This window comes from Portunus trituberculatus, chromosome 34 (assembly GCF_017591435.1).
Source record: "Portunus trituberculatus isolate SZX2019 chromosome 34, ASM1759143v1, whole genome shotgun sequence".
NCBI classification, from domain to species: domain Eukaryota; kingdom Metazoa; phylum Arthropoda; class Malacostraca; order Decapoda; family Portunidae; genus Portunus; species Portunus trituberculatus.
The window spans coordinates 4,724,415-4,748,044 of NC_059288.1; the positions used below are offsets into that span (position 1 = coordinate 4,724,415).

General features: G+C 38.3%; 1 protein-coding gene across 1 annotated transcript; it reads right to left on the bottom strand.

Moving 5' to 3' along the window:
- Positions 1–1,137: 1,137 nt before the first annotated feature.
- Positions 1,138–22,941, bottom strand: LOC123512770 (spermatogenesis-associated protein 20-like). The gene is given in 15 exon segments (XM_045269345.1): positions 1,138–5,052; positions 5,998–6,197; positions 7,007–7,215; positions 7,648–7,807; positions 8,363–8,555; positions 9,519–9,728; positions 10,611–10,862; positions 12,161–12,296; positions 12,867–12,915; positions 12,918–12,987; positions 15,953–16,099; positions 19,156–19,349; positions 19,352–19,374; positions 20,053–20,229; positions 22,730–22,941. Coding segments are annotated over 15 exon segments (2,298 nt in total). The 5' UTR covers positions 22,732–22,941; the 3' UTR covers positions 1,138–4,776.
- Between the last annotated feature and the right edge of the window lie 689 nt (positions 22,942–23,630).

Sequence of the window (23,630 nt, forward strand, 5' to 3'; positions counted from 1 at the left end):
GGGAAAAAAATAAATAAATAAAGGAACAAAGGAAACACAGTAAGAAATACAGAAATTAAGAAAAAAAAAGAAAAAGAAACAGGAAATACAGTAAATATTCAATAAGAGAAAGAACAAATGAAGAAAGAAAGAAAGAAAGAAAGAAAGAAAGAAGGAAAGGAAGGAAGGAAGGAAGGAAGGAAGGATGAAAGGAAGGAAGGAAGGAAGGAAGGAAGGAGGAAGGAAGAAAGGAAGGAGGAAGGAAGACATATACCATGAAAAACAACCTTAACCTAACCTAACCTAACTGACTAACACTGAAAAAAATAATAATAATAAAAAAAAAAAAAAAAAATATATCAATAAAAATATATATATAATAATAAAAAAATACAAAAATAAATAAAGAAAGAAAGAAAATAAGAACAGCGGTAAATTTACATTCCACAAAAGGACACAAGTTTAACCTACACTTCCCTGCATGTATCTTAATCCTTCACTATTAGGTAGACACTGAGAACCTTACCATAGCAAGCCTCATGGAGAAACACCTTCAAAACCCCACCACTGTCATATCAAGACTCTCAACACCACCTCCTCCTCTCACTAATTAATTAACATCACGTCTTCGCTGCAAAAAGGTAATGTCATGATTCTCTTTGTGTGTTTTTTGGTAAAGTATTTATTTATTTATTATTTAAGCTAATTGTACTGTATATGTTGTCTTTATTGTGTGTTCATGGTTTGGTTAATTTTGTGTGTTTTTGTTTTTAATTGTTTGGGTTATTGTATTTATTTGTTTATTATTATTGTTATCTTCGTTGTCTGCTCATGTTTTTTTTTTTTTTATTGGATTTATTTTGTGTGAGTTTTTATTAATTGTTTGGATTATTTTATTTATTTATTTTTCTTTTATCTGTCTACGAATATGTGATTTTTCTATTTTCTTTTTTACTTATTGTTTTTCTTCATATTTTTGCATTTAATTGTTTGGGCTATTTTTATTTTATTTATCTATTCCTTTTTTTTTTTATCTGAGAATGTGTACAATTTTTTATTCTTTAATTCTTGTTTTTCTTCATATTAATCACTGGTTACTTTTCCTCTTCTTTGCTCAAGAATGTCTGTAAATATATTTCTTTCATGTTTTTTCTTTACTTTTCTTAATATTATTCATTGTTTTGTTTAATTTTCTTCTTGTTTTCACTTATATGGTTTATCCGAGAATCTTATCTGAGAATGTATCTTTTTCTATCATGAGTGTCCTCTTATTTTCATTTTAATAATTATTTTGCTTATTTTTTTTATTTTTCTTCCATGAATTTATGTGAAAATATATGTATAACTTCTATATATCTTTTTCCATATTTTCCTTATATTTCTTTGCATAGTTTAAGAGTTTAAAAGTCTATCTCACTTCATTTTCCCTTTTTTTCCGTTTTACACATGAATCCTAAGCTTATCTACCATTCTCAGCTCCCCTAACAAGATGTGATGGCTTACAGCAAACACAGACTACACCTCTTTAATACAAACATGCTTTTCAAAATAGAGTAAGCTATATCTCTACTGCAGACTAGTGTATGGTCCCAGATTTTGAAAGAGTCACTTGAACCCACCAACTTATTGACATCCCAAACCAGAATACTCAGATCTCCAAACATAAACACTCACATTAATTTGATCAATGCCCAAAACTTCCTTGCATTGAGCCAGGACATGTGTGGACAAAGGAACAAGTCAATGAAACGTAGCGCATATTTCCAAACGTAAACACTCGCATTTGTCAGTCAGTTTCCTTCCTAGGCTTGTTTACACTTAACTGAAACCCTGCATTGCTTTCTCTCTCTTGTAAGTCACTCTATGTTTGGAAAGTAGTGTGTATTTGAAAAGAAACACCAGCAAACATGTCCTCTGCTTCGAAAATAGCTTACATGAAAAAAACGACAACTCTCAAACACCATCTTACTTGAAAATGGCTTGTCATATATAAAATTGGACTTTCAGATACATCCTCGCTTGGAAAATTAATCATTATGGGATGAAATGCTTCCAAACACACACACTGTTTCCTATAATATTACTTAACTTGCCAAAAACGCTTCCAAACACACATCGTCGCTTGAGAAAAAAGCCTAACTCACAAAAAAAAAAAAAAAAAAAACACTCAAACACATCCTCACTTCAAAAAACAGAAAAGAAAGGAAAACGGCAAAACAATTCCAAACACCGTCGCTTGGGAACTAGTACGCTGCATGAAAACAATGACACGCACCACTCCTGTTTGTTTTTCTGATATGCACGAGGTGAAGGCCAGAGCCACGTTTGAGCTAGAGGCCTGTCGCTGCACAAAACAACAACAGGGCCACCACAGTCGCCACACAAGGGGGACGAGAAATGCTTGAAATGTTGGCACAAGATATCTGAGTCACTACAGTCAGTGTTCTTAAACACTCTGCTCTCTCACTAGTTTTTTTTTTCCGTTGTTCACTAACTTTATAGTATACCAGATTACCGAGCAGTCAGTGAGTGGAATATATCGGAAACACACCATCATAAGGCTTTTAACTACAAAGGAGTTGGTTAGTTAGACCAGACAAGGAAAAACTAAGAGTATCATAAGTAGTATAACCCAAAACTAATGCTCAACTAACACACACATGAATAGATGAGTCAAACAACACATGGTTTCAACTGCTAAAATATCCCACAAATATACAGACTTAAGATATACATACAATACTTCAATAGAAACGGAACCAATCTGCCATTCCTTGCGTCTGGGAATGCTTGAACTAATGAGACATCACAAGCTATACCTGAGAAGTTACTAAAGACTTAATGAAAGGAGAGGTTCCTTATAATAGTGCTACTGTGTTACACTCTACCGCTAATCCAAGACGCAACTAGAGAATCGGATTAGTGAGACACGGGAAAACGAGTGAGAATCTGTGATATATGAACGAAATAAACTGAAAAGTTTGTAAAAAGTTATCTTTGTAAAATTTTGCTTAAGAAAGGGTGGAAGTTTAAATTATCCATAAGACCAGAGTGGAATAAATAGAAAATGTTATAAAAAGATATCCATGTAAAATTATGAAAAAAAAAGGTGGTGAAAGTTTAAATCATCAATAAAATCAGAAGGAAAATTAACAGAAATAGTTATAAAAAAAAATCCATCTAAAATTGCAATAAAGCATGGATGAAAATTGAAATTATCCACAAAATCAGAACTAAAATATGTAGATTGAAAAAACTAAAATTATGAAAGAAACTACACAAAACTAAATACAAAAAATAAACCCAATATATGCAAAAAATTAAATAGATACAGATTAAACCATTGGTAACCACACAAATATACACATAAAAAATAACACTCTGAGCATATAAGACTTCAATTAAACAAACTATACACCTAAATAATATACACAATAGATAATAATGACAATATACATAAACAAACCCAACTCACTGACTGGAAAATCATACCAGTCTGAATCTGACAATATATAACAATAATAATGATAATAATAGTTCAGACATTCAGACAAGTTGAAGGAGGAGGTGAAACGAAACACAGGTGCACAGAGGTGAGTTGATTCCTAAATAGTTTGGCTGTATGCAATTCCCCTGAAGAAGCATACAATGAAACTAGTCGGGAATACACTCACCTCCCTACACCTGTATTTCTTTTCACCTCCTCCCCCGACAATAATAATAATAATAATAATAATAGAGCAAGTGCATTTCTGTGTTGGTGATGGAAGCATGATACAATACAAAGAGGTGCAGGAGCGAGTATTTCATCTATCAAATTTACACTACAGATCCCTCCCCCGCAAAATAATAGACCAACGGCGTCAGGATCTTGAGAGGGAAGAGCAACTTTACGACAAACAGCAAAGAGGCAATGACACACAAAACAGGAGGAAGGAACTAAAGACGTCAGTGGAAATGTGAAGGAAATGTTAGAGAAATGGGAAATAAGATGGTAATACACTGAAAGAAGTAAAGATATAGAGGAGGACAAATTGCAATGAGGACTTGAAAAAAAAAAAAAAAAAGGGGGGGAAACCAATAAAGATATGAATGAGAAAACAGAGTAAAGGTTATAAAAATGAGAAATAAGATGATAATACAATGGAAAAAGTAGATATGGAGGAAAGAAAGCTACAATGAGGACAAAAGAAAAGGAAAAAAATAAAGCCATCAAGGAAAAGTAAAGGTTAGAAAAATGAGAATTAAGATGATGTTTTAAGAAAGTAGAGATATAATGAGGAGGACAAATTGCAAGGAGGACACGAAAAAAAGAGAAACCAATAAAGATATCAACGAGAAAACAGAGTAAAGGTTAGAAAAATGACAAATAAGATGGTAATACAATAAAATAGTAGATACAGAGGAAGACAAACTGCAATAAAGACACAAAGAAAAACAAAACCAGTAGACATAAATGAGAAAAATACAGTAAAAGTTAGAAAAATGAGAAATAAGATAGTAATGTATTAGCAAGCCACAGTAGGCACACTAAACATAATGAAGCAAAGATACAGAGTGGCACAAAACAGAGAGGACAATAGCCAAAGAGAGAGACAGAGACAGAGAAACAGCACCACAGTTTACAAGCCAATCCTCACCACCACAATGAAGTGAAAGAAACAGGGGTTACACAAACATGACAGAGAAACAGAGAAATGAGGACAGGACGGAGAGATGCCAAGGAGATTCAGCAAAGAAAAAAAATAATAATAGAAAAGAAAAAAAAAGAAAACAATAAAACCCCAAAAAAACACCTCACTGATTAGACATGGGGCTCTTAAGTGTATCACGCAGCTGGTCCGGCTTACTTACAGGCAGACAGCAGCGGAAGTTCTGACATACATACACCAGGCACTCCTCAGGGTTCTTGGGGTGGTACTTGGTGAGGGAGGAGTGTCGGGAGTACAAGATCGACTCTTCCGTGGATGTTTCGTCAGCAAGCAGAAGCACCTTGTTTGGCATCAGCTCACTGTGTATCACCTCCAGCATCTTACCAAGGGATGGGGAGTCACGTTTGCCTGCTAGAATAATCTGTGGATGGAATAAGAGAGCTTGTATTAGTGTGGTGGAGTATAAGGGAGAGTTAGGAGGAAATAAGGAAGGTTTGTGTTAATGTGGCACAGTGTGGGTGGGTTAGAATGATCTGTGAAGGGAATAAGAGCGTTTATCTTAGTGTGGTGGAGTGTGGGTGGATCTGTGTCAGTTGAGTCTTTGAGGTTTAAGGAAAGTATAAGTTTCTCATGATTACCACACTGGAAGAGAAGGGTGAATAGGAGGCAGGCAAACAGGGAAGGATACAGGTAGGGAGGAATGCAGGGAGAGAGAGAGAGTTAGTGTGGTGTGGTAAAAGGGTGCCTTGGGAGGGAAAGCATATGGCCTGTGTTAATGTGGTGCAGTGTGGGTGGGTCTGGGTGACTTGAGAGGGAATAAAGGTAAGGTAAGGTAAGGTAAGGTAAGGTAAGGTAAGGTAAGGTAAGGTAAGATTAGATTAGATTAGATTAGGTTAGGTTAGGTTAGGCAGTGTGGGGTGGGTTTGTGTGAATTGGGAGGGAATAAACAGGATTTGTAGTGTTGGTAGGTTAGGGTTTGTTGGAAGGGAATAAAGAGAGTTTGTGTTATTATGTACTGTGTGGGTGAGGTTTGGGTAACATATAAGAAGGGTTTGTGTTGGCAAGGTGCAGTGTGGGTTTGCATGATTTGGGAAGCCTTGGTGAGGAATAATGTGTGTTTGTGTGAGAAACTTAGAATGCTACAGTGTGAATGGAAGTAATATTCATTCACAATCTTAAGAAACAAATTAGACCAAAATAAAGAAGCAGGACATTAATAGCACATCAGCTTTCCTGCATGACACAACTAGATAACTAACACAAGGTAATGACAACTAGACAACTACAACAAAGTAACCACAACTCGATAATCAAAACTAGGTATAATGACAACAAGGTAATGACAGCTAGGTACATAATGACAGACCTGTGTAGGGGGGTGGCGGTGAATCAGAAGAGCCGTGGTCATCTCAGGCAGGGCGAGAGGAATCTTGTTGAGGCGATCAGCGAACAGTTTAAAGATCGCTTCGGCCTTGGAGAGCATGTCAGACCGGCCCAGCAGTGGACTCAGATGCACCAGGTTGCCGGCCGACACTGAGTTAGCCGAGGGTTCTGCGCCATCCTGGTCTGGGGGTGACGGAGAAGTGACGCAGAAAATAAGCAAGTTGGAAAAAAAATAATAAATAAAAAAATAAAAAATAAATAAAAAAAGGTAATGCAGTTAATTGAGTGACAGATTGCTGGGCTTTGGGCTTGACTATGAGTTGTCAGTGACTGTCAGCTGTTTTAATGCTACTCCTCTTCCTCCTCCTCTTACTTTTACTCCTCCTTCTGCTTCTCCTCCTCTATGACTACTCTTATTCCTCCTCTTCCTCCTCCTCCTCCTCCTCCTCTACCTGCTACTTTTATTCCTGCTCTTCTTCCTATTACTCTCATTCTTCCTTCTCCTCTTCCTACTCCTGCTGTTCTATCCTCTTCCTACTCCTACTACTCTAACTCTTACTCTTACTCCTCCTCCTCCTCCTCCTCTTCCTCCTTTTGCTAATCCTGCTGTTATTTCTCTTCCTCCTCCTGCTACTCCTGCTATCATTCTTATTCCTGTACTCCTACTTCTCCTCCTCCTCCTCCTCCTTCTCTACTACTCCTACTCTTCCTCCTCCTGCTAATCTTGCTGTTGTCCTTCTTCCTTCTCTACTCCTCTTCCTCCTTTTGCTAATCCTACTTTTATTCCTCTTCCTCCTCCTACTTCTGCAACTCCTCTTCTTCCTCCTGTTAATCCTACTGTTATTCCCCCCTCCTCCTCCTCTTCCTCTTCCTCCTCATGCTAATCCTGCTATTAATCTTCTTCCTATTCCTCCTCCTCCTCCTCCTCTTGCTATCCCTGCTATTAATCTTCTTCTGTTACTCCTCCTCCTCCTCCTCCTCCTCCTCCTGACCTTCCTTGATGCGCAGGAGTATGGAGGAGTCCCCGGGCCGGTTGAGATAGTAGCCAGTGCCGTCGGGGTCCCAGAAGAGGGTATCCTGGCGGTCCTGCAGCTCCTCAGCCAGCACCAGCCAGGCTGTGTCCAGCGTGGCCTCATACAGGGACACACACGCCCGCACCATCCAGGCATAGTCATCAACGAAGGCCTCTATCTCTGAGCCTCTGTGGGGGAAGGGGTGTTTGGTGGTGGTGGTGGTGGTAGTAGTAGTAGTGGTAGTAGTAGTAGTAGTAGTAGTAGTAGTAGTAGTAGTAGTAGTAGTAGTAGTAGTAGTAGTAGTAGTAGTAGTAGTAGTTTTTTTAAAGTATGATCAATGAAAACACTTCTGAAAACATCCTAATGTGTCCAAAAACAAAAGAAAAGAAAGTAGTAGTAGTAGTAGTAGTAGTAGTAGTAGTAGTAGTAGTAGTAGTAGAAACAGTACCAAATCTCATAAAACACTCAATCACAACAAGAACATACCCAAAACACCAAACAACACACCAAACACCCACAAGCCACACACACATCAACCAAAACAAGATGAAACACAACAAATAGACACACAGACCATGAACCACCACCATCACCACCACTACCACCACCAGGGCACTCACAGGGAGACACCACCGTCCTCAGAGGCATAGGCAGCCCTCAGAAGCTTGCCATCCTTGTAGAGTTGGGTCTTGATGAAGTTGCCAGCCTCCAGTGCCCTCTGTGTGTACTTCTCCTCCCCCAGCACGGCTCCTGCTCTGGCCATGGCTGTTATCATCATGCCTGGGAGAGTGGGAGAGTGAGAAGGACTGGGTGACTAGGTGAAGGAGATTGAAATGTTTATCTATGCAAGGGAAAAATTCTTATCTATCAAAAGTAAAGAGAGAGAGAGTAATGTCTATCTCTTCCTTTTATTTCTTAGCTTCCAGTCTATTTCAGGTCGCCAAAGCAAGACCAGCCAACACCAATCTACCTTTCCAATCTCTTCTGTGTATTTCTAAGCCTGAAATCCCTCCCAAACACCAAAACAAAACTAACCATTACCAATCCACCTTTCCAATCTCTTCCCTTTATTTCTTAGCTTCCAATCTATTCTAGCTCACCAAAACAAACCAAACCAACACCAGTCTACCTTTCCAATCTCTTCTGTGTATTTCTAGGCATCCAATCCCTCCCAACACACCTCAAAAAAAAAAAAAAAACAGCCAACATCAGTCCCCCTTTCTAATCTCTTCTGTATACTTCTAGCAACACCAGCTCATCTTTCCAATCTCATCTGTGTAATTTTCAGCATCTAATCCCTCCTAATACACCAAAACAAACACAACACCAACTCACCATTCCAAGCAGTAAGCATCTTGTCATCTAAGTGTGGTCTGGGTCTCTTCGCTCGCGCCTCGTACAGGATCTGCCTCGCCCTGGCCAGCGCATCAGCACACTCCTCCTCCTCCAGACAAAACTCCTGGCCTGTCTCCTCCACCGTGCAGTGTTCCATCAGCACATTTTGATTCTTGAGCTCATCGTGGGGGTCCTGACAGGGAGAAGGGCAGGGCAGTGTTGAGTGAGATGGTAAGGATTTGTGTTTCTGTGTTGCAGGGGGCAGGATGGTGTTGAGTGAGATGGTAAAGGTTGTGTTTCTGTGTTGGAGGGAACAGGATAGTGTTGAGTGAGAGATTAAGGGTTTGTGTTTCTATGTGTGGGAAGGGGGATGGACAGCGCTGTGTTAAGTGAGTGGGTAAGGGTTTGTGTTTCTGTGTTGGAGGGGGCAGGATGGTGCTGAGTTGGAAGGTAAGTGGCGCATATATGTGTGGGAAAGGGGAAGGGGGCAGGGCAGTGTTGAGTGAGTGGGTAAGGATTTGTGTTTCTGTGTGGGTCTTGAAGGGAAGGTATGGGTATTCAGAGTCTAGTAAGAGAGTAAAGGTAAGGGTTTGTGTTTCTGTGTGGGTCTTGACAAGGGCTGGGGTGTTCAGGGTCTAGTGAGAGGGAGAAGTTTGTGTTTCTGTGAGGGTCTTGAATGGAGGGGCTGTGTGTTCAGGATCTAGTGAGAGGGAAAAGGTTGTGTTTCTGCTTCATTAAGAGAGTGGATCAGTTAGTATTTTGTTTTATTAAGATAGAGAAAGGTCAGTTTTTCTGCTTCATTAAGAAAAAGGAGGTCAGTTTACTATTTAAATGGGAGAGGGAAGGTCAGTGTTTCTACTTCATTGAGAGAGAAAGAGGAAGGTCAGTGTCTTTGCTGAGTCTCAATCAAGATTAGACAAATTTATGGCTCTTATAGTCCTCTCTACCTTCATCCTCCTCTCTCTCTCTCTCTCTCTCTCTCTCTCTCTCTCACGCACACACAACTCAAAAAATTTCAAGGCCAAGTTAGATCACAATAGATACAGAGGTAGTACAGTACAAACACAGCTCCTTTGCCACCGACAACTAGATAATCACAACTACACAATCACAACAAAGTAATCACAACTAGACAATCACAACTATGTAATCACACCTGGTAGGGATCCACATTGCCACCGTCCACCACAGAGTAATGGTGGCAAAACACCTCAGCCAGGGTGGTGGAGTGGCTCTCACTGACCGGCGCCCCAAGCAGACTGTTCACCTCATCCCACGTCCACACACAGAAGGCGCCCTCTTTCTTCTCCTTGGCATCTGGGGTCGGCAAGGAGTCTGCGTCCTCAGCACTGTAGAACCCACCACTCTGAAGGATACAAAGGAAAGGAAAGATTAGGTACTGAATGGTCATGAAGGATTAGTCAGTGTGTGATGATTATTACTGTAGAACCCAATTCAAGGGACAAAGAATATGAAAAAGTGCTTATTAGGACTAAAAAGAACAGTTGCTTTGGTGGAAAAAAAGGTTAATTTATATTTATTCTTGGCACTGCAGAACCCACCACTTTGAAGGGCATGTAAGATATGAAGGATAAGGTATTGTATAGTTATGAGGGATTGGTCAAATTGTGGAATGTTTATAAGGAAAAAATTACTAAACTGGAATAAAGTGTGTGTGTGTGTGTGTGTGTGTGTGTGTGTGTGTGTGTGTGTGTGTGTGTGTGTGTGTGTGTGTGTGTGTGTGTGTGTTCTTATCACTGTAGAATGAGTCACTCTGAAGGGCATCAGGATATAAAGGATTAAGTATTGTATAGTTATGAGGAATTAGTGAGTGGAGTGCTTATTAGCAGTAAAAAGATGGTTACACTGGAAAAAGGGTTTGTGTTTATATTCTTAGCACTGCAGAACCCAACACTCTGAAGGACATGTAGAATATGAAGGATTAGATCTTTCTTATAAAGGATTAGGATTTATTTTATGTAAAAGGGAAAACCTGGCCAAGAGCAACAAAAAGATTAAACAAAAATACCCACTTAGATGTCACTCCTACAGCAGGTCTGAGAGAGTCAACCACAAGAATAGGATAAATGTCTTGAAAACTTTCCTCTTCAATAAATTCCCAGTCACAGGAAGATGGAAACACAAAAACAAGCAGGGAGTTCTGAAGTGTACATGAGTTTACCAGAGCTTACCATAACAAACAATGACAACAATAACCAAAACAGTACAAAAAACACAATAAACTCACAGGGTGGCTAAGATCCCGCATAACATAACCCAGGATGTCCCTCGCTACATCGGCATGCCTGGAGTGGCCGGAGACAATGAAGGCATCAAGGTAGGAGTGAGTGAGCTGTGCCTGGTCATACAACATCTTCTCAAAGTGTGGGACGTGCCAGCGCTGGTCTGTGGAGTACCTGGCAAACCCCTGGGCTACGTGGTCATGTATCCCACCACGAGCCATCATCGACAGGGTGTGCAGGGCCATTGAAAGTCCTTGCTGGGGTGTGAGATGTAGATTATAAAATAGTGGGAGGTGAGAATGTTGGGATTAAGATTATGGTATGGAATTTCCTTGCTTGTGGTGGTAACAAGGAAGAGAAATGGAGAAAAAATAGTATATGATGATAATACGGTCTTTGTTGGAATGAGAGAGAGAGAGAGAGAGAGAGAGAGAGAGAGAGAGAGAGAGAGAGAGAGAGAGAGAGAGAGAGAGAGAGAGAGAGAGAGAGAGAGAGAGAGAGAGAGAGACTTAGGTTAAAGAACAGTGGGTGAGGAAAAGATTAAGATATGAATTGTCCTTGCTGGGGTAGTAATATAGAAGAGAAACAGAGAAAAGACAGTGTGTGATTACTGCGAATGTGAGAGAGAAAAAAGACTTAGATAAGAGAGCAGTGGGTGATGAGAATGTAAAGATTAAGACTAGGATATGAACTGTCTTTGCTGGGTGGTAATAAAGAGTAATGAAGAAAAATTAGTGAGTGATGAAAATATAAACAGGTCTTAGTGGAGGTGTGTGAGAGAAAACAGACATAGATTACAGAACAGGTGATGAGAACATAAAGAAAAGTCACTGTGATGTTGTAGAATATGTGTAGAGCAATTGAGAGTGTTTGCACGGGTGTGACAGGGAGACCCAGGTAAGAGAAAGGTCATGAGAATATAACATAAAACTCAACCATTTATTTTGCACACAACACTACACAAAATTACTGCAATGTTGTAGAATATGTGTAGAGCCATTGAGTGTTTGCATGGGTGTGAAGGGGAGACCCAGATAAGAGAAAGGTCATGAGAATATAACATAAAACACAGCCATTATTTTTGCACACACATAAACAATTCAATAATCAACAAAACCCATAACAGCATCAACCAATGAAAAGAAATAACAAAAACCCTCAAACTAACCCACCAATCCATCACACCTTTCCTTTCAATTAATTAAGACAGGAAATCTGACCAAGGGTAACAAAAAAATTTTTTTTAAATAGACCCACTTACATGCCAGTCCACAAGCAGGTCTGAGAGAGTTAGCCAAAAGAATGGGATAAACATCTTGAAACCTCCCTCTTAATTCAGGTCACAGGAAGATGGAAATACAGAAGCAGGCAGGGAGTTCCAGAGTTCAAGAAGTTTCAATACATTTTTCCCAGATTTTTGGCTAAATCTATTACTCTTTTATGGGAACTGGCAATCAAGTGAGCCTTTTTTTTTTCCTTGGTCAAGTTCCCCTCTTGCATAAAAACAAAAAAAAAGAAAGGAGAGAGAAAGAGAGAGAGACAGACAAAAGTTTACCTGAGCATCCTCCAGGTGTGGGTTCAGTGCATAGTAGGTGAAGAGGAAGTTGAAGTTTGAAGGCTGAGGGAACTTGGGTGCCTCACTGAAGCCTCCATACTCACTCTCATAAGCCCTGGTAAGCTGAGCCAAACACCTGCAGGGAGAAACATACAGGTCCTTCAGTCATGCTTCCTTCATTCACTCCTTCACCTTTTCATCTATGTTTTCTTTTATTTTCTCATTCATTTCCTTTCTTCTTTCATCTCTCCAGTTATTTACCTTATGATTCTTTTCTTCACTCCTTCACCTTTTCATCTGTGTTTTCCTCTCTTTTCTTCTTTATTTCCTTTCTTCATTCTTTCTTTCACCTCTCCAACTTATCCTACCCTCTGTTCTTCAATTTATTTCCTTCCTTCCCCTTTTCAACTCTCTAGTTATCTATCTTATGCTTCCTATCTTCACTCTTTCACATCTCTGGTTGTGTTTTCCTCTCTTCTTTTCTTTATTTCTTTTCTTCCTTCATTCCTTCACCTCTCCAACTATCTATCCTATCTTCTCTTACTAACTTCCTTCATTCTAGCACCTCTCTAGCTACCCTTTCTATCCTCCTCTCCTCTTCTCTTCTCCCAATAAAATGTATAAAAATCCCTCAGTTACAATTCCTTTACTACACTTCTTCATTCCTTCCTTCCATCGACCCTCCTCTTCTTTTTCTTCTCCTTACTTTGATATAGGCTCCTCTCCGGGCATGTCCTCAGTTCCAGGGGCAGGAGGCGGGATGTCCTGTCCAGTACCTCCATAATCTTGCCACCGGACTCCTTAAACTTGTCCTGGTCCTCCTGCCACTATAGATGCCAGAAAGAGTAATAAGGGATGAGAATAAGGTATGGTAATTGGGAAGGTTAGATTGATATAGGTCAGGAGAAACAGGATATGGAAAGACTGAATAAAAGGAGGATGAAGCAGGAATAGGTGAAGAAAATACGGGTGAAATGATTGAAGATAAAGGAGATGGGGTCTGATGGTGAAGATAAAGAGGATTAGAATAAAATAGGTGATGAAAACATGGGTGAAATAAGGGAAGATAAGAAGGCGATAGGATTTAATGATGGAAACAAACTAGATTAGAATCGACAACAGAAATAAGACTGAATTCAAGAAGGATCAAACAGGAATAAGAGTTGAAGTGAAGATAAAGAAAGATATGAGAAAAGTATGAAAACAAGATGTGAATATAAAGATAAACAAGATTACAATAGATAATGAAAACAGGAATTAATTAAAAATAACTAAATAGGAACAGAGATGAAAATGAAGCTGAAATAAGGTAAGATGACAAAAATAATGAGAATAATAATATAAAGAAAGACCTGGTTAATAATAAAATTTAAAACAAACTAATGGAAAGAGAAATGCAATGAAAGCTGAGAAAAAAAAGAGGAAAAAGTTAGAAGAGAAGAAGTAACAATAAGATGACAAAAATATTGAGAATGATGATAAAAAGAAAGACCTGGAAAAAAAAAAGTAAATAATGGAAAAAGCAATGCAATGAAAGCTGAGAAAAAAGAAAAAAAGAAGGAAAAAGTTGGAAGTGAAGAACAAGCAGCAATAGCAGAGAGAAGATGTAAAAAAAAGAAACAGACACAGATAAGAAGGAATAAAGACAAGAAAAATACGAATAACAAGAATGACCGTGAATAAAAGAGAATGATAAAGAATACGCAACAAGATATCTTAGCAAACACATACTTAGCATCAATAATAATGACAATATTAAATTAGTAACAACATTAAGAAATAGTAATGAATGTGTTGTAAGCAGAATAAGTATAAATGATTCAATGTGACAAGAACATGAAGCCAACAGGTAAACACATTCCAAGCTGATAAAAAGAGAGAGATATTGACAAGCGAATGCAGAGATAATAGCAGTTTAGATTACAAAATGTGTTTAATCCTTATGCTTGAAAAATAAATCACTGAGTAAGTAAATAAAACCTTAATTAAATGACAAAGACCTGATTGGGTAATGCAAAATCCTTTCGTCCATTAAATATTTACATGCAAAAGTCTCAAATAACACATATGAAATAGCAAAGACGTAATATATTGATGAGGAAAATTATAAAAAAAAAAAAATCCACTTAATCTGTCTATAAGTTAATAAAAGGGTTAAGTTAGCTGGAAGGACCCACCAGACACAGCCTCTCACAAGCAAACTGACACACACACACACACACACACACACACACACACACACACACACACACACAGCAAACGTAAAGTGTAAAGCAGGAGACACATGTGAGGGGGACTTCAGGAGGGGCAGCGTGGTAAATAAATAGCAATAAATCACTTTTTGTGGGGGGAACTTTTTAAACTACGATTCATTGCACTGTTCAGTTATCAAGATTTCTGACACCATCTGGAAAAAATAATGGGTAACTTGGGTAAACTTTCCATATACCGTTAAAATCTATTATACATGATGGCTATGTGTAAAAAAAGACTAAATACTGGATCTATAAATGTAAAAATTAAGCTATATCAAAACAATGCTGCTCAAGTAAGAAAAAAGGAGAGATTTTATAGACATTGATTAGGAAAGAGAAACAATTTAATACTGTGTGTCATCGTTACTTACTGAGTGGTGGCGTGGTACAGAAAAATATGTACAGCGTCTTAATCGTCCGCCAATACAAGGGAGGGGTAAACGACAGCTAAATAAGGTCATTAGCTCGTTAGGGGAATGTAATGATATATATATAGAATCAGCTTAACCCTTTGATTGTTATGGTTTGCTTTGAAGGTTTAAATGTGGTGGTGTAAGTTTTGACTATAAATTTTGACTATAAATTTTAATAAGTATAATCATTAAGGTTGATGAAATAATGATAATAATATGGGATTAAATTGAGATGCCGTTGATTGAATAAATAATTGTGAGTATTCTAAATGATTATAGTTCAATTTTGGCTCAGTGAAATCATTAATATGACTGAAATGTGTAAATCTTGAATATAATTTTAAAAGGAGATAACTGACGACAAAATAAACCGTAAATAAATCGTTCTGGTGATAATACTTCAGTTCTAGATGTGAGAAATCATCAACATTAGTCAAAACAATTATAATGTTAGTTTTTAATATAATTTTGAAAAGACGACATTAAAAACAAAATAAAAGAGTAATTGAGACTTTTCACTACTTCCTGTTTTATTTGTGGTTTATTTTGCTCTGTAATATCGAGAAACGTTATTCAAATTGGTTTCCTCAAAGGGTTAATGTTAATGCTGAGGGAATACTTAGAATATTATATCTATGTACATAATATTTACAGATAGTTCTAGTGTGTGGATTGGTTATTAGTTCCTCCATGCCTTGCTTCATAAAGGTGTAGTGGAAGCTAACTGGGAAATCATTTTTGTCCTTTCAGCTGAGTGAGTTGGGGAAAATATAAAAATTGTTCAGAAAAAGTTGAAAATATAAAAAAATAATGAACCAGTACTTTTTAAGATTGACTGGATACTGATTGAAGTGAGAGGAAAAAATGTGTTAGATAAGAAAAATTAATAGATAAAAAAAATTGAGATATGAAAAAAAAGAAAAATCATCACTCAGAAAAAAACAAAATATAAAAAAAAGAATAAAAGAAAAAAATCACTCAAGAAAAAATCACAGCTATAAAAATTGACATAAAAAAAGATGAAAAAGGAGAAAAAAAAAAATCGCTCACATAACCTATTCTAAAATTTATCCGCTTACAAACACACAGATAAGCGGCAGAGAGCACCACAACACCAGACAAACCTGTGAGGCAATAGACACAAGGAGCTGAGGGAAGCTGGGGCGTCCAAAATAGCGATTGTTGGGCGGGTAATAAGTCCCTCCGAAGATTGGCTTGAGTTCCGGCGTTAACCACACACTCATCGGCCATCCACCACCACCACTGAGGGACTACACACACAGGGGACTCATCACCACACCACCACACCACCACACACCACCCTCGCCCTCTAACTGGGGAGAACCGAGTAAAAATGTGAGGTTATGTGGTGCTTTCTCCAAGGGTCTTCCTCTGGCACCCGCTACCTGTTGGCCTGCAAGGGTTAGTGAAGGAGTGAAGGCTGTGTTCCCAGATCTTGAGCCTATATTCAGGAACGCCTTGCTCTCTCACCATGACAGTTTTTCAAGGCCACATACACGACTAGCCAGGTTTTCTATACAGTTTCTCCTAATAATGATCTAGAAATCTTGCCAATCCGTCACCAGAACCATAAAAATACCCTTAAAAACATGAACATCTTCAACTAAAGCCTTTGGAAAGTAGTGATGATGAGAGAGCTAAGCGTTTAAGAATATTTCGCTTTGTGGCTTGTCAGACTGGCTTTCAAGAGGCTCCAGTAGGTGATAGGTGTTGTTGGGGTTTCAAAGTTGGTTTTCATGGTTTTAGTGGTAGTTTGATGGGTTTCTTGATTGTTCAAAAGGTTCTAGTTGTTGTTGTTTGAGTTTTGATGGTTCTAGTGATAGTTTTAGTGATATTATTGATTGTTTAAAAGACTCTAGTTATTGTTGGGTTTTCAAAGGGGATTTTCATAGTTCTAGATGTAGTTTGATGAGTTTAATTGTTGTTAAAAGGTTCTAGTTGTTACCGATCATTTTCATGATCCTAGTGATAGTTGAGTGAAATAACTGGTTATTTAAAGGGCTCTAGTAGATGCTATTGAATTTTTAGGGCAGTTTTAAAAATGAATAAAAGTTAACAAAATTTCAATGTTTGCCATTGTGCTACTGACACCCTGACAATATCAACCCATCAACAAACACACTGAAGAACCCAATAAATCACATCAATGCAGCCTTTGAAAACAGTCTTGACAAGCCAATAAGCACATCATGCAACAGGGACATCAACTAGACAACCTGACACCTTCCTTATCTTCTCACGCCCTAAACCCCTTCAGTACTGGAATGCATTTTTACCTTGAGTCTTTTTTGGGTATGATTAGACAATTTTATTTACATTATGAAGGGTCTTTGGAGGTCAGAAGATTAATAGCCAGAATCTTCACTATTTCAATCCCCACAAGAGTTTCTGAGGCTGTATAGTAAGCAGAATGAGTATGAAAATGCATCATGGTACTGAAGGGGTAAAGAAGCATTAGGAACACAGCCCTTAGCATTCAGCCTGTATTTTGTGCCAGCGAGTGCCTTCCTCCTGCAGTCCCCACCCATGATGTGCAGGAGGGGTAAGTGTGAAGGAGTGCAATTGAGGGTAACATCTGGTAACACATGGTAACACTTGGTAGCACATGTCCATCTGTCCATCTGTCTCTGTACCTTGGCTGCAATTGACGAGAGCATGGTGGTGAAGCCTACACGCCCATACCGGTCCTCAGGGGGGAAGTAGGTGCCCCCCGCCACTGGCACAAGGTCAGGGGTGAGGAATACACTCATTGGCCACCCCCCACGACCACTGGAGGCCTAGGGTTGGGTGGCGTTGGGGGGGAAATGTGATGTTTTTATGATTTCTTCAGTGGTGTTGAAAGAATGTGATGTTTTTATTTATTCAGTGGTGTTGGAAGAAATGTGATGCTTTTAAGATTTCTTCAGTGGTGTTGTGGGAAAATGTAATGTTTGTGATTTTTTTGTAATTGTTTGCAATACTACACAGGATGGCTGACATAAAGCACAATAGTAACAATAATAATAATAATAATAATAATAATAATAATAATAATAATAATAATAATAATAATTAGAAACATTACATAATAAAGGAAAATGAAAATAATGAAAAGGAAAAGGAGACTTGACATAGCAAAGCATCTCAGCCAGATTAATAATAATTATACTACTGCAAACAATACAACTATTCAAAATCAGTTATATTTATTAAAAAAAAAAAGAGGCAAATTCACTGTACTACTACTACTACTACTACTACTACTACTACTACTATTTGGTGACTTGTAAACACCTTCCAGCATCATACAGTGTACAGCTTAACAATTAGCAATGGGGATAAACACATTGAAGTTACTAATGGTAATATATACAAAGCTGGAAAGAAAGATTGATTACCATGAAAGTATTGGTTTGTAGCTATGATAATCAAAGAAATATGGTCAAATATCAAAGGAACTAGCATAATAACAATAATAATAATAATAATAGTAATAATAATAACTATAATAATAATAATAATAATAATAATAATAATAATGATAATGATAATAATAATAATAAAGCTGAAAAAACATAGGTTTATTACATACACAAATCATAAACAAATCTGTACAACTTACTAAATAAAAAGAATTAAATTGCTAGAAATGACTATGAACTAATGTAATCTGGCAGTAAGTGAACTAGAAATATAAAAAAATACTAACTTTTACCAATAAGCATTCAACACACACACACACACACACACACACACACACACACACACACACACACACACACACACACACACACACCCATATCACAGCATAGATAATAAGAGTTAATGTATAGACTCTGAGCTAGTAACACTGCCATGGAATTGAAATCATTGATATTACAAACAATGCTGGTCAAAAGTGAAAAGACAAGACTGTAAAGAGAAAATAGATAAGCAAGAGATAAATAGTAACTGTGTCTCACCATTATTATTAATCACACAGAAGCATATGACAAATAAGCTAAGTCAATAATAATTTCTCATCATCCTCATAATAATTTTTCATCATAAATGTCTTATCATCATTATTACACACACACACACACACACACACACACACACACACACACAACAAATAATCTATAAATGTGTCTCATCATTATTACAAACACAAACACACACACACACACACACACACACACACACACACACACAACAAATAATCTATAAATGTGTATCATCATTATTACAAACACACAAACACACTCACACACTCACTTATACACACACACACACACACACACACACACACACACACACACACACACACACACACACACACACTTACCGTCACAAAGGTCATGTACACCTTATCCACATCAGGTCTCTCCTCACGATCCACTTTCACGTTGACAAAATTTGAGTTCATGATGCGGGCGATGTCAGGGTTCTGGAAGCTCTCTCTCTCCATGACATGGCACCAGTGACATGTGGAGTACCCGACACTCAGAAATATTAGCCGGTTCTCCTTCCTCGCCACCTGAATGCCTCCTCACCCCACGGGTACCTGGTGGTGTTAGGTTGGGTTTAGTATGGTGAGTTTTATATGGTTGTAAATGTGTTTGATTCACTGTCTTGACTGCCGATAGAAATGTTAGCAATAATGTGTCTATGTGTCCACGTACCAGGCTTGCAATGTTACACGGGATGGCTCACATAAAGCACCATAATAATGATAAAAGGAAGAAGAATAAGAATAATAATAATAAGAAGAAAAATAGAAAATAACCAGAAGTAAATATGACAACCAAACCACAAATAAAAACATGAGAAAACACAAAACTCCACCAAAAACAATAGATAAATCAGAAAAAACAAATAAACAATTGAAAAAAACACAAAAAATCTAACACAGCCCCTCCAAAAAAAAATATAAAAATCAAACAAAATAAAATAATAAAACAAAACAAAACAAGGCACTTTTCAAAACAGAAATACACAACAAACACACCACAACCCCACATGAGCTGCACCCCACCTTAAAACCCCAACAAACCTACTTGCTTCTCTGTATTTCCAACCTCCTTTCACATGACTTCATTTATGAGGGACATTTCAAGACATTTTTCCCTTTCTTTGGCTAACTCAAATCTGCAAGGGGACTGGCAACTTAAGGGCTTTTTTTTCATTTTATGTTGCCACTGCCCAGTTTTCTTCTCTTACTACAAAGAAAACATCAACTCACCAATCAACGGGGTTCGACGCATGCTGTAGGAGGTAAGGGGACTTCTCTGCAGCAAGGCGGTTGAGGGGCGCGGCAGCAGTGTTCACCGAGGCACCTTCCTTCTCAACGGACGCCATGACTCGCTGGAACTGTTGCTTGCTGATGCGACTCACCCACCTGCTCACCACACTAAAGTTCCTGCCGGGGGGTGCAGAAGAAGGTGTTAGAGGTGAGGGTGTGAAGGGAGGAGGTATAAGATAAGGATGCAAAGGAATGAGGGTGCAGGAGGTATTAGAGGTGGGTTTGTGTTTGAGGGGAAGTGTGAAGGAATAGGTGTGATAAAGAGATGGTGTGTTTTAGAATGAGTCTGTCAGATAGTGTATGTGTGAAGGAAGGGTGTCAAAAAGGGTGTGTTAGGAGTGTATTAGATAGGATGTGTGAAGGAAGGAAGTGTGCTAAGAGGGGTATGTGAAGGAACAGGTGTGTTAAATAGAGGGTGTGTGTTAGAATGAGTCTGTCAGATAGTGGTATGTGTGAAGGAAGGAAGTGTATCAAAAAAGGGTATATATTAGAATAGGTGTATTGGATAGAATGTGAGAAGGAAGCGGGTGTGTGAAGGGAGACTGTGTTTGCAGGGGTGTGAAGTAAAAGGATGTGAGAAGGAAGGGAGTGTGTTAGAGGTCATGGTAGCAATAAAAGGATGTGTTTGAGGGAAAGAGGGGATGAAGGAAAGGAGTCTTAGAAGGACATGAAAGAAATTTGTGTTCAATAGGGATGTGTAGGAATAGGGTGTGTTATAAGAATGTGAAGAAAGAGAGTGTGTTAGAGATGGCTGTGTGAAGGAAAGGCACATGTGAAAGATAATGTGAAGGATGTGTGTTTGAATGAGTGTGTTAAGTGACATGTGAAGAAATATTATGTTAAAGAGAAGAAAGTGGAGGAGAGGCATGTGTGAAGGAAGCGGGATGTTTAGAAACAAGGAATGTGAAGGAATGGTGTGTTAGCATGTGTGAAGGGAAAGGATGTGTTTGAGAGATGTGAAGGAAGGTGTGTGTTAAAGAGAGGGTGTGCAAGAAGACAGTGTTTGAGGTAAACAGGAAATTAGATTAGGGACGTTAAATTAGGTTAGGTTAGGTTGGAAATTAAGACAATGGCACAAAATGACAGGGGAATGCTGTGAAACGACCAGGAAGTGGTATACGACAGTAGGGCACGAAACAACCTGAGCCACACAATGACCATTAATCTTTACTAAATACTAGGTTAGGTTAGGTTAAAGTGTTGGCAGTTGAAGTTGTGACCTTCTGTTAAAGTGTGTGGTGAACATATCTAAACGTTAAACGCTATACATTCAACATGCTCTCGCCTCTCTCAAAATTGTGAATGCCTCCATCCCTGAGATATTTAAGCCATCATGTGGTAGCAACACCACTTCAGTACCTCAAGGTCATGTCTAGTTGCTAGTGTCCAGTTTTCCACTAATTTCCCACCCTCAGGTTTATCACAGTGTGTAGACAACAGCTGTCCCAGTTTTCCTATGAAGGACAAACATGGCTGGAACCACCATAAGCAAGACAGAGAGGATCCGCATCATCACCCTAAAGCAAGCAGGAGTGAAAATCAACAAGATTTTTTCTCTTACTCGTCGCCACATGGTAACTGTTCTCCGCGTCCTGGTTTGCCAGGAAAGGAATGAGCTGCCTCAGTGAAAATGATGTTCCCCAGCCCAAATCGTGCATTCAAGCTGTCACTGATGTCCATGGTAACCATAACAAGTATTAGATGTTAATAAAGGAATGAATGTAGTAAATTTTCAATTCATCATCCCTCATATTTTCCATGAGTGTTGTGAATATTTGGGTTGGCATTGGTGTGGGTCACAACTTCAACTGCCGACACTGTAGATTGGAAATGAACAGAACAACACAAAATGACAAAGGAATGCTATGAAACAGCCAGGAAGTGGTACAAGACAGCAGGGCACGAAATGAGAGCCACAAAAACGACTACCAATCTTTACAAAAATAATAGGCTACGCTAGGTTAGGTTAGATTGGAAGTGAACAAGACGGTACAAAATGACAAGGGAATGCTATGCTATGAAACAACCATGAAGCAGTACAAGACAGCAGGGCACAACACAACCAGAGCCACAAAACGACTACTAATCATAACAAAATATTAGGTTCGGTTAGGTTATCTCTGGGGTCAATCAGGTTAGGTGTTGTGGACCATGGGAATACTAATCAAAACTAAAAATTTACTAACACCTCAACTAACAAACACAAGGTCAGGCAAGGCTTAACAACACCAGAGATGGCTTAAAAAGGTCAATAAAACATCAAAAAAGGTCACAATATGGGTAAGAATAACAAAAAAATATACAAAAAACGCCATACATGGTTTTGACAGGTACAAAAAACTTACAGGTTAATAGTAAAGATAAGACAGCGTATACAGGTCACAGGGAAGGCCATGGCAGGTCACAGCAGGTCAATACAAGCTCGGGAAGGTCAAGTAAGGTCATGGTAGGAAGCAGGAGAGTTGAAATAAGCAGACACATATGCAGTAGGTCATATTACAGGCAAGATAAAAAGGTGCAGGTCCCGTAAAAGGTCAGGGCAGGTCACAGGAGGTCAGTACAGTCTCAGTAAGGTCAAATAAGGTCATGGTAGGCAGTAGGAAGGCTAAATACTTACATAGTCTAGCAGTGGCCAAGAGTGACCACTGACCTCGGCCGCCTGCCACACACACTCTCTCTCTCTCTCTCTCTTTGTAACATACCATAATCTTCCTCTATTTCACTCTAATATCACTCCATTGACTCTTAAAACATGTATAATGGTTCAATATGGTGTTTCTTTCCCTTCTGCGTTATAAATTAATGGTTTCCTCTTTCAATATTTTATTACGGGTTGACAAATTAAGGTTATTTTATGTCAATGTTTGTTATGTTTTTATATTCTTCGGTTTTGCTTCTTTTTTGTGTGTATTTTTCTTAATGTTTTGAAGTGGTTCAGAGTGTTCTTATATAATGAAGGAGGCGGGAGCTGTTATCATGAATGTAGGTCAGACGGGCTATAAAATTTTATGGTTACATGGAGCAAGTTGAAACAGATGCTAGGGACTTTTGAGTAGCCCATTGCACACATGTAATAGTTGGTCTCACGTGTTATAAAGTTATGGTCTGTTAAGGTATTGAATTTGCTGGGAGAAAGATTAAACTGTAAAATTTTTGTCAATAAATTCAAATAAATGCTTTCATAACAATTATTAACATATTGATATGGAGACCAAGCACACGTAATGAATCCACTATATACGAGTATTCTCTCTTATCACACGTTTTTTCATCATGTAACTATTGAAATAAGTGAAAATTAAGCCGTAGATGTACGCGAGACAAGACAAACAAATCTGGAAAAACGCATTGATTACAAATAATAACAGGCTAATATTAACACCAAGTACGTATAACAAATCTATAATAACCAAGCAATCTTTTATATCAAACATTTTGGGATGAAAAGCCACAAAACTATTGAAATAAGCAAAAAATAAAGAGGAGGTACACGAGTATACAAGACAGCCCAAGAGACG